The sequence below is a fragment of the Anolis sagrei genome, chromosome X (assembly GCF_037176765.1).
Source record: "Anolis sagrei isolate rAnoSag1 chromosome X, rAnoSag1.mat, whole genome shotgun sequence".
NCBI lineage: Eukaryota > Metazoa > Chordata > Lepidosauria > Squamata > Dactyloidae > Anolis > Anolis sagrei.
Window position 1 is genome coordinate 90,767,508 of NC_090034.1, and position 10,992 is coordinate 90,778,499.

At 40.5% G+C, this 10,992-nt stretch overlaps 1 protein-coding gene across 1 annotated transcript in view; it reads right to left on the reverse strand.

Annotated features, from left to right (window-relative positions):
- Positions 1-6,715: 6,715 nt before the first annotated feature.
- LOC132781383 (synapse differentiation-inducing gene protein 1-like) overlaps positions 6,716-10,992 on the reverse strand; it is a 5,173-nt gene continuing 896 nt past the window's right edge. Inside the window, exon 2 of the mRNA XM_060785601.2 lies at positions 6,716-7,300. Within this exon, the coding sequence (XP_060641584.2) occupies positions 7,166-7,300 (135 nt within the window). The 3' untranslated portion in view covers positions 6,716-7,165. The remainder of the gene's footprint in view (positions 7,301-10,992) is intronic.

The window sequence follows — 10,992 nt, forward strand, 5'->3', positions numbered from 1 at the left end:
TCTTTCTTAGCTTTCCAGGATAGACAATGAGCTTCTAAGTGTCTTTCTCCCTCTTTGTTCCCTACCTTTCACGTTCCTTCTTTTGCTGTACTCAACCGACCATTCTGAACCTTCTTTTTTACTTGAGTTGCTTGCTGACAAATTGGCTAGCTCTGGCCACACTGCTGATGTGATTAAGAGATTCTCATATATTGTGCAATGGAATGAGGAATCAGCCAAATATTGGATGAGGCCAAAGGGATATAGATTGGCATTGGGTGTGGGTACTGCAGCAAGAAGGCAGCCATTTTCATTTAACAAAGTGCTCGACGTTGGCAATGGACTTGTTGTTGAGTGATATCAGCTACTGCTGCACTGTGGGTTCAGAAACCCGGCATGCCTAGCTTATTCAGAAGGCCAAATCAGACACAGATACGCTAGAAAGTGGAAGTTTATTGATGGCCAATGAGGATGTATGTTTGTCTTTGTTTGTATCTATTCTCATAGGAATACATACAAACAAAGGAAGAATTTCCTGACTGTGAGAGCTGTTCAGCGGTGGAACTCTCTGCCCCGGAGTGTGCTGGAGGCTCCTTCTTTGGAGGCTTTTAAACAGAGGCTGGATGGCTATCCATTGGGGGTGCTTTGAATGAGATTGTCCTGCTTCTTGGCAAGGGGTTGGACTGGATGGCCCATGAGGTCTCTTCCAAGTCCATGATTCTATGATTCTACTAGCCGTCCCCTGCCATGCATTGCTGTGGCCCAATCTTGTGATCTGGAAAATAAAGTATTGAGAAAATGTTGTTTTCTAATATATGTAATGTCTTTATGCTTGTGGGTAAACAGTACTTCTTGCTGTATCTTTGTCAGTGTTGATGTGGAGATTGTCTGGTTTGCCTACTCTGCAACATATAATTGTCCTTCTTTAGGGGTCCCTTTCAAATCTATGATACTATATCTCTCTGTGTGTGAATCATATATATCTATATCTATGGCTGGATGACTCTTTGTCAGGAGGGCTTTGATTAAGTTTTCTTGCCCTGGTGAAGGGAGTTGGACTGGATGGCCTTTAGTATTTTCTGATGGTCATGGGGGTTCTGTGTGGGAAATTTGCCCAATTCTGTCGTTGGTGGGGTTCAGAATGCTCTTTGATTGTTTTGTTGTTGTTCATTCATTCAGTCATTTCCGACTGTTCGTTACTTCATGGACCAGCCAGAGCTCCCTGTCGGCTGTCACCACCCCCAGCTCCTTCAAGGTCACTCCAGTCACGTTGATTGTAGGTGAACTATAAATCCCAGTAACTATAACTCCCAAATGTCAAGGTCTATTTTTTCCAAACTCCATTTGTGTTCATATTTGGGTATATGGAATATTCTTGCCAAGTTTTGTCCAGATCCATCATTGTCTGAGTCCAAAATGCTCTCTGGATGTAGGTGAACTACAACTTCCAAACTCAAGGTCAATGCCCACCAAACCCTTCTAGTGTTTTCTGTGGGCCATGGGAGTCCTGTGTGTGCCACATTTGGTTCAATTCCATCACTGGTGGAGTTCAGAATGCTCTTTCATTGTAGGGGTACTATAAATCCCAGCAACTACAACTCCCAAATGACAAAATCATTTTTTTAGTGATGGTCACTCCTTGGGTTAGTAGGTGTCTTGTGGCCAAATTTGGCAACACTTCATCCAGAGGTTGAGTTATGTTGATCCCACAAACGAACATTACATTTTTATTTATATAGATATCTATTATCCCCAATAAAAATATTCTGGTTTCAATTGTATTTTAATGTTGAGTATTTTTGGGACGCTTTCTTTCCAGCATTTCTTTGTTTTACTACATGTCCACCACATATGGTAGAACGTGCTCTCTTGAGTTTCACATTTCAGCATTTATTTTGTGTGTTTTTATACTAGGATGTGGAACAATCCTAAACATTAGGAAGAACTCCCTGACTGCAAGAAGAGCTGTTCAGCAGTGGAACTCTCTGCCCCAGACTGTAGTGGAGGCTCCTTCTTTGGAGGCTTTTAAGCAGAGGCTGGCCATCTGTTGGGGGGGGGGGGGTTGCTTTGAATGTGATTTTCCTGCTTCTTGGACTGGATCGCCCACAAGGTCTCTTCCAACTCCATGAATCTATGATTCTATCATAGTTAAAAGAAGAAAAGCATTATGTTGCCCTTGGGCTATGTTTTGACGCCAGTGACCAGCCCCGGAAATCAGATGGCAATGACTTCATCAGGGCATTAGAGTTGATCCCACAAGGCAAGCTCCTCAGATAGATATTTGAGATGGTGCAGAATCTGGAATTTATTGGAGTGAATTACAATGACTTGCATCAATATGTCCATTCAGGTCAAAATAAACATTAGTCTAATTGAATGACTTGGAGTCATGTCTGGCTTTTTAAATATACGAGCTCACAGTTTTGAGCTGGATGATGCAGAGTTTGCAAGGAAGCTTTATGCTTGTGACAATTCCGACAAAACTTCTCCCTCTTCATGCTGAAATCTTTCCCAGCGAGTGTTAATTGTGTTTAGGGCGAGGGAAGGTATTATTCATTGGGAAGATGACAGGGACTGGAAGGGTTGAATGCTCTAGACTGCATCTCCAGTGGCAATTGCTCCATTATGTTTGCTATTGAAACAAAAAATAAGTGGACAAGTGCTAGCCAAGCCATTAATGTAATGGATATTTGGCTTTCCCTTGTGGTCCATTAATATTCTTCTGTTCCGCTCCTTTTGAACAAATACTCTCATTGCATGTAAAAGATCTTGCCATCCCCCAGTTTTTCAGCCAACATCATCTCTTCTGGCCATTTCCCCCAATTTTAAATAGTTAATACGAGGGTTGAATGAAAAGTAATGCCTCCACCTTCATAACTCCTCAACAGATGGCAGTACTGGTATGCGGCAGGTACTGGCTTGTTCAGTAGACTCTCCTCTACAGTTCCATTTTGGCAGGAAGTCTTAGCATTGAATGGTTGTGTTATTAAAGTGCAAAGTATGGACAGTCGGTCAATGCGTGCAGTCATTGAATTCCTGACAGCAGAAGGTGTCACCCCAAAGGAGATTAATCAGAGAATGCAAGTTGATTATGGTGATTGTGTTGATGTGCCCCAAGGTGTGGACCTTGGAAAACTATAACTCCCAGGACTGCATAGTATGGAACTATGGTATTTAAAGAAAGGTCCAGCTGCATTCATTTCACAGTGTAGTTGCACCCAGAGAAAGGTATGGACCTTAGAAAACCATGACTCCCAGGACTGCATAGTATGGAACTATGGTATTTAAAGAAAGGTCCAGCTGCATTCATTTCACAGTGTAGTTGCACCCAAGGTATGGACCTTGGAAAACTATGATTCTCAGGACTGCACAGCATGGAGACATGGAATAATAATAATAATAATAATAATAATAATAATAATGCAATTTAAAGTGGGTCCCGACTGCATTTATTCTCCAGTGCAGATGCACCCAGTGAAAGATGCAGACATTGGTAAACTATAACTTCCAGGACTGCATAGTATGGAGCTATGGTATTTAAAGAAAGGTCCAGCTGCATTCATTTCACAGTGAAGTTGCACCCAGAGAAGGGTATGGACCTTGGAATGACTCCCAGGACTGCACAGCATGGAGACATGACATAATTAATAATAATAATAATAATAATAATAATAATGCCATTTAAAGTGGGTCCTGGCTGCATTTATTCTCCAGTGCAGATGCACCCAGCGAAGGATGTGGACCTGGGGAAACTATAACTCCCAGGACTGCATAGTATGGAGATATGTGTGACTCCTCTAAAACTACCCAGTGAGTTTTCAAAGGTCTCTAGACTCATAGCCCATTCCTCAAATGACTACACCATACTGGTTCTCAATATTTCAGTGGTTCTCAACCTGTGGGCCCCTGGGTGTTTTGACCTACATGTGACGGCGCGAGTGGTGCCACCTATGTATAGAACTGTTAGTTGCAAGATTGAAACTGTTGTATCATGCTTAATCCTGCCCCTTTTACCCTGCTTATGTATAGTTGTATGGATTGGTTACTTATAGCTGTCAATCAGTACTGTTTGGCTCCACCTCTTCCTGCAGGAGGGGAGTGCTTCCTTTCTTTTCATTCTGCCATCAGAGTTCCTACCATATGGACGTAAGAGACTTGACTCTAAAAAAACCCTGATTTAAGTTACCTCTTAGCACCAGTTCTGAGGTTTTTTACCCTTGAGACTTGTGCTTCACATTCAGACCAACCTGAACGACGTTGGAAGTCTCAAGTGCCTTCAAACTGGTTCTTTTGGCACCAAAGGAAGATCCTGAGTCTTCAAAACATAGGCCATCTGAACTGGGGTTGTGGTTTGCTCCGGCATTCACAGCCATTGAGGAAAGAGGAAACTTGGTGAGGCTTCTCCTCTTCAAACACCTTGGACCCAGGACTAATTGAGACTGTAACGTATATTTTCCTTCACCCCTCTGAAGTTTCCAGCTCATTGCTTTAAAGAAATAACTCTTTGTGATCAATAAAACTTATTTTGAGTTATTTACAGCGTTTTGGGTTTTTGAGAGTTCCAGTTTCCTATAGGAGGGCAAGAAGCAATCCCTTGGGGGAAAGATGCCACGTCCATCCCTCCTTCATTAAGAATAATAGCCCCCAAGCGCGACGGCACACTACAACTGCCAGAAATCCCAGCCAGTTTACCAGCTGCTAGGATTTCTGGGAGTCGAAGGACAAAACATCTGGGGACCCACAAGCTGAGAACCACTGCAATATTAGGATGTACTCATGTTAGGATAAATCTCTGATTTTTAAAAATCTGCAATGATCACTATACTAATAAATGGCTGTCATCAGATGTATTCCTTCATTTTGCTTTTAGCACCTTTATTCTGTTTTCCATTCCCAATGCCAGTGACTAGAGGAATTAGCAGAGGAATAAACCATACATTAACATGCTGTAGCCATGTAATTTTTATTTGCTTCACATCACAAAGCCACTGAAGTCACATTCAAGCAAAAGATTAGGAGCAAAAGGCACAAGTGTCAATGTTCAGTACTGTATATACTCAAGTATAAGCTGACCCAAATATAAATCAGGGCATCCAATTTTACCACAAAATCTGGGGGAAATGAATTGACTTGAGTATAAGCCAAGGGTGGGAAATGCAGCAGCTACTGGTAAATTTCAAAATAAAAACAGATGCTAATAAAATTACATTATGCATTTAACCTTATGCGTTTTTTTGATATGTATTTTTAACTTATTGTTTATATATGATGTTTTAAAGGTCTGTTTGTGAGCATTGAATACTTGCTGTTAGCCGGTCTGAGTCCCTCCACAGAGGTAGAGAAGATCGGGATACAAAAGTTTTAAATAAATAAATAAATAAATATTTTTTTGGAATATTTACATAAAACTATAATTTAAGATAAGACCATCCAACTCTGATTACACCATTATTCTACCTTTCTTCAATGTAAATGTGCTTACATATCCTTCCAATAATAATAGAGTTAAATAATAAATGTAATAAAAATAATAGAAATGTAATAATAGTAATAGTGGAAAATAATAAATGTAATAATAACAATAATAAATAGAGTAAAATAATAAATGTAATAATTTTTTATGTGTCAGGAGCAACTTGAGAAACTGCAAGTCGCTTCTGGTGTAAGAGATTTGGCTGTCTGCAAGGACGTTGCCCAGGGGACACCTGGATGTTTTGATGTTTTACTATCCTTGTGGGAGGCTTCTCTCATGTTTGCACATGGGGATCTGGAGCTGACAGAGGGAGCTCATCCACCCTTTCCCCAGATTTGAACTTCCGACCTATTGGTTTTCAGTTCTGCCAGCACAGGGGTTTAATCCATTGCGCCACCGGGGCAATGGGTTAAATGTAATAAATAAATAAATAAATAAATAAATATAATGAAAAATAATAATAGAAAAATGATTTAAATGTAATAATAATAATAATAATAATAATAATAATAATAATAATGTAAAATAATAAATAACTCGAGTATAAGCTGAGGGGGGCTTTTTCAGTCTAAAAAAGGGCTGAAAAACTCGGCTTATATTCAAGTATATACGGTAACCCTGTCCTATAGCAGGCAGTCTGCCATTCAACATGCATTTTGAACTGCTGAACATAGGTTGGAGAGCAATGATGTTTCCCTCATAGATCTTTCTATTAAAATGGAAATCACAATCTCAAGATTGAAAACAATCCCTTACAGGATAAGTGATCCCAATAAAAGTTGTGCAAAGTCTCAATGGTTAAAGTTGGGCAAAACTTAGTTAACAATTTGTGTTCTGAAGATAAGAACATAGAACATATAGAAGTGGCTGAGTTCATGTATTGGGCTTTTTCAGTGTATATTTACATATGCATAGTTATATGTTAATTGTGTCACCCCATCCTTGTGTACAATGGTACCAAACTGCAATCAAGTCACCAAGTTGCAATCAAATGCACAAACATTTGTGTGGTTCATGTGTAATGCACAATGCACTTCTATGCATAAATGGGCATTGGTGTGCAGTGACACTCTAGCTACAACTCTGCTTGAACTGAAGACTGTCATTCTGTATTGGCCAATCACTTTCATAGTACAGACTTAAGAAATTATGTATCACATAATTTCACATATGTTAGCATATGTGATACACTGGCAAATATGGGACCAATGAAAGGCAGGGTTCAAAGGCAGCTGGATCAAAAGAGAGGACAGAAGAGGGTTCAACAATAGAAAGAATATCTGGGTAAAGAAAGAGATTGCAGAGCTACCCCTGGAAAGAATCCATCCCAATCTATTGATGGAATTTTATTATCGACAACATTAAAATAGAGAAGTTAATCCTGTTGAATGTATGGATATTGTTTAGTCATTACAGAGGTTTGTTTTTCATATATGATCCTTGGGCTTTTGTTGACCTGGCATACGATAATTTTGCAGCACAGCACTAGATCTCATCTAATATTCATCATATGATACAGATGGGCCATTGCTAAGCAGAGTTTTAGACAGCTTGCAAATACAATGCTTTGCACTGTGCATTTTCCATGGCCACATGCGAAGGGGGTGATCTGAACCATCTCTTTATGGAGTGATCTAAAGAGGATGACGTCAAAGCATGTTTCCTTGAGTGGCTCATTGTGGAGTGGTTAACTTTTGGATTAAGAGTGTTGCATCATACAATCAAAATGATGATATACAAAATCCAGACCACGATTCCCAATCCAAGAGCTGCACGGGCCATGATGATTGAAAGCCTGGAATTTTTTTGAGCAGATTGGACATTTCCATTATTATTGGCTACCTGGGTCTGCAGAGAAAGAAAGAGAGAAGTGACGGGTAAATGCAAAAATTGGAACTAGAGTCCCCTGAAACAGCCTCCCCTGTGATACACCAGTCAAGCCCTGACAATCACGCTATCTGACTTACTTAAATTTGACATTTCCTAGCCATTAACTGATTCAGCATCTTCTGCTGTCCTGTTTATTTGTCTTTTGTGATTTTGCAATTTGTAATAATGACCTCCTATATTCTACACTGTCTACGTATGACCTCATCAGATGGGGTGAATTTAGTGCCATGTTATCTAATATATACTTGATTTATATTCCGCTCTATCTCTACAAGAGGACTCAGGGTGGATTATAGAACACATATACGGCAAACATTAATTGCCATTATTAACAAGGACAGACAATATATAAACAGAGGTAGGCTTTCCCATCTTTTCCAACATCACATAATGTTCATGTATGAGTATGTTCTATTCAGGCCCGTAGCCAGGATTTCGTTTCGGGGGGGGGGGGGGCGCTAAAAAAATTTCAGGGGGGGTTTCAGGGCGGGCTGAGTTTTGGGGGGGGGGCTGAGTCTGAGTGAAAGAGGGTCTAGCCTAGCAAACCTTTTGTATCATTACCCCAATATCCCCATACATATGGGATATATTGAGAATGGTGATCAAATCATGATATTAATAAACATAACACTTTAAATAATGCACCAGTAAGGCCTTTTCGCGAACCACCATGAGAATTTCGGGGGGGGGGGGCTGAAGCCCCCCGAGCCCCCCCCCCCCCCCCCCCCCCCGGCTACATGCCTGGTTCTATTTATCTCCTGGCATTGAATGTTTGCCATTTATGTGTTGTGCTCCACCCTGAGTCCCCTTCAGTGTGAGAAGGGAAGAATATAAATGCTTTAAATAAATAAATAATAAATCTCCGGCATCTGGAGACTGTGCTCGACTCTGGTCACGGGGTGGTGCTGTCGCTCCATCTTCCACGTGAAGGAGCTTTGTTGTCTGTAGACATCCAATCAAATTGCCAGAATGTTCTTATGAGTACCTTTTTATTATCTCCCCACTAAAAGCGGTACCTATTTATCTACTCACACAACTGTTTTCAATCTGCTAGGTGGGCAGAATCTGAGCTGATGGTAGGAACTCACCCTGATCCAGACTTAAACTGTCAACTTTTTGATTGGCAAGATTTTCTATAGCTGGTGGTTTAACCTGCTGTGCTTAAGCCCAGCCCATCACTGGACGTTTTCCTCCCAATACAGGAGGCTTCCCATGTTGGGGTCTCACCAACATGGGCAGCCTGCATTTATATTTCAAATCAACTTTATACACAAAGTCTGAAGGTAATTTTATTCACAGTTTTTACCATATTGTTGCATATTTATTTATTTATTTCATATAAAAAGCATTGCATAAATTAGTATAAAACTGATAAAAATAGAAGGAGCACAAACAGCTAAATATATTTTGACCAAAAATGGGCAACAGCAATGGCACTGTCTGTATTCTCCAATAATTCTTCCTCTGTACATGAGGCAGGGCATAGTGGACAGGCATACAGATGCAGAGTTGTTTGTTCTGCTCCACAGCCACACGAGGTGGGGGATTCTTTTAGGTAGTGCCATTTTGCCAGGATGTCTTTTGATCTGCCCACTCTGCTTCTGAGTCTGTTCAGGGACTTCCAAGTTGCCTATTCTTGGTTTTCTGATGAGGAAGACCCTCATGGGGGGGCATTCAACTGGGATTTCCTGGTTGAGCTGTTGAGAGGGATACTCTTGTTGTTGAGGGGACGTTAAGAGGAGTGGTGGTTCTCATGAAGCTTTCCCTTGATTTGAGTCTACTGGGAGGAGGCTGATAACCATGCAGTGGGTAGCTTTCATAGTTTTCAACCTTATTTCTCTCACAATTAGCACCAACTTCCTATTGCACATCGACATTGCCAGCTAGCTTGTAGAGTTTATCAACAGGTGCATTCTGCATCTTCATCTGGGAGACATGGAAAGAGCCTCCTCGAAGACTGAGTAAATACAGTCGGGCATCCCCTGGGCAACGTTTCTTGTAACAGCTACTCTTTCCAAAACCAAAAGCATTGCTTTTAAACATTGTTGTAAATGAAACAAAGCTTGGGTACACTGAACCCCTAGGAAACAATATTGCCATTATCTTGGGCATCCACACAGACATCTTTGGCATTTTGGATTTCTGAATTTGGAATAAGATGTGCCCAGTTTGTATTTTAATAAATAAATAAATCAACAAGTGTATTGAGTCCTTTTATGCAGTGCTTGAACAAGCAGAGAGCATGGCTGCTAGATGGGGATTGTAGTGGGATCATGGAATCAAGGGATGCATGGTCAAAAAGCTGGACATATTGGTTTAGCAGGGATAATGGTATCAGTTGCATCATCTCTAACACTAATCTGTCCCCTACAAATTTAGCTGCACTTCTCAGAGTAGTTGGGGACTGGACTGTTAAAATAGGCTTTTCTAATAAACATTGTTTTGAGCTGTGATGACAATGCAAAAGTTCATTACTAAGCAAAGTGCTTGGCCTTGACTGGACCATTACGAGCCATTATCTTCACAACAGGTTCATTTCTGATGAAGAGGGAAAATGCTAGAACTGGTCTGTTGATATCTTATGGGCGTATTCTTGGGGACACAATAAATGCCGAAACTGTAACATTGCCAATGATGAGGCTCTGTAGCTCCCAAACCCTCCTTACATAATGGTCACCTCAATGCACTGAACATGGAGATAAAGATTTGCACATTAAGTAATCTGTGGCTAGTGAACTGTGTCAAGTGGAAAACCGTCCCAAAAATTCAAAGGAAAGGAACAATACTTCTTACTGCTTGACAAGAGGATACAGTCATCTTGCCAAGAAGTAAGACAGACCATTTCTTTGACATGTTACTCCTCTGTAACATGTCATTTGGTGCACCCCTCCCTCCTGTTTGCAATAATGTTCTGGCAATTCAGGTGGATACTACTGTTAGTGTGATTGTTAAAGTGCTATGAGACACTCTCGTCATTAAAATACTCTAATAAAATATTAAAGTGCCATCTTTCCGTAGCTTTAGATAGGTGTTTCTCAACCTTCCTATGCAGTGAAACCTTAATACAGTTCCTTGTGTTGTGGTGACCTCTAACCATAAAATTATTTTTATTGCTACTGCATAACTGTGATTTTGCTACTGTTATGAATTGTAATGTCAGTATCTGATCTGCAGGATGCATTTCATTCACTGGATGAAATTTCTCACAAATATCTGATACGCCCAAATTAGAATACTGGTGGATTGGGGTGGGGGATTTTGTCATTTGGGAGTTGTAGTTGCTGGGATTTATAGTCAAATTACAATCAAAGAGCATTCCGAACTCCACCAACAATGGAATTGAACCAAACTTGGCACACAGAACAATAACCAATTGAAAATACTGTATGGGTTTGGTGGGCATTGACCTTGAGTTTTGGAGTTGTAGTTCACCTACATCCAGAGAGCACTGTGGATTCAAACAATAATGTATCTGGACCAGACTTGGCATGGATACTCAATATGCCCGAATGCGAATATTGGTGGAGTTTGAGGAAAATAGACCTTGACATTTGGGAGTTGTAGTTTCTAGGATTTATAGTTTACCTAAAATCAAAGAGTATTCTGAATCCCAGCAATGATAGAATTGGGCCAAGCTTTACACACAGAAC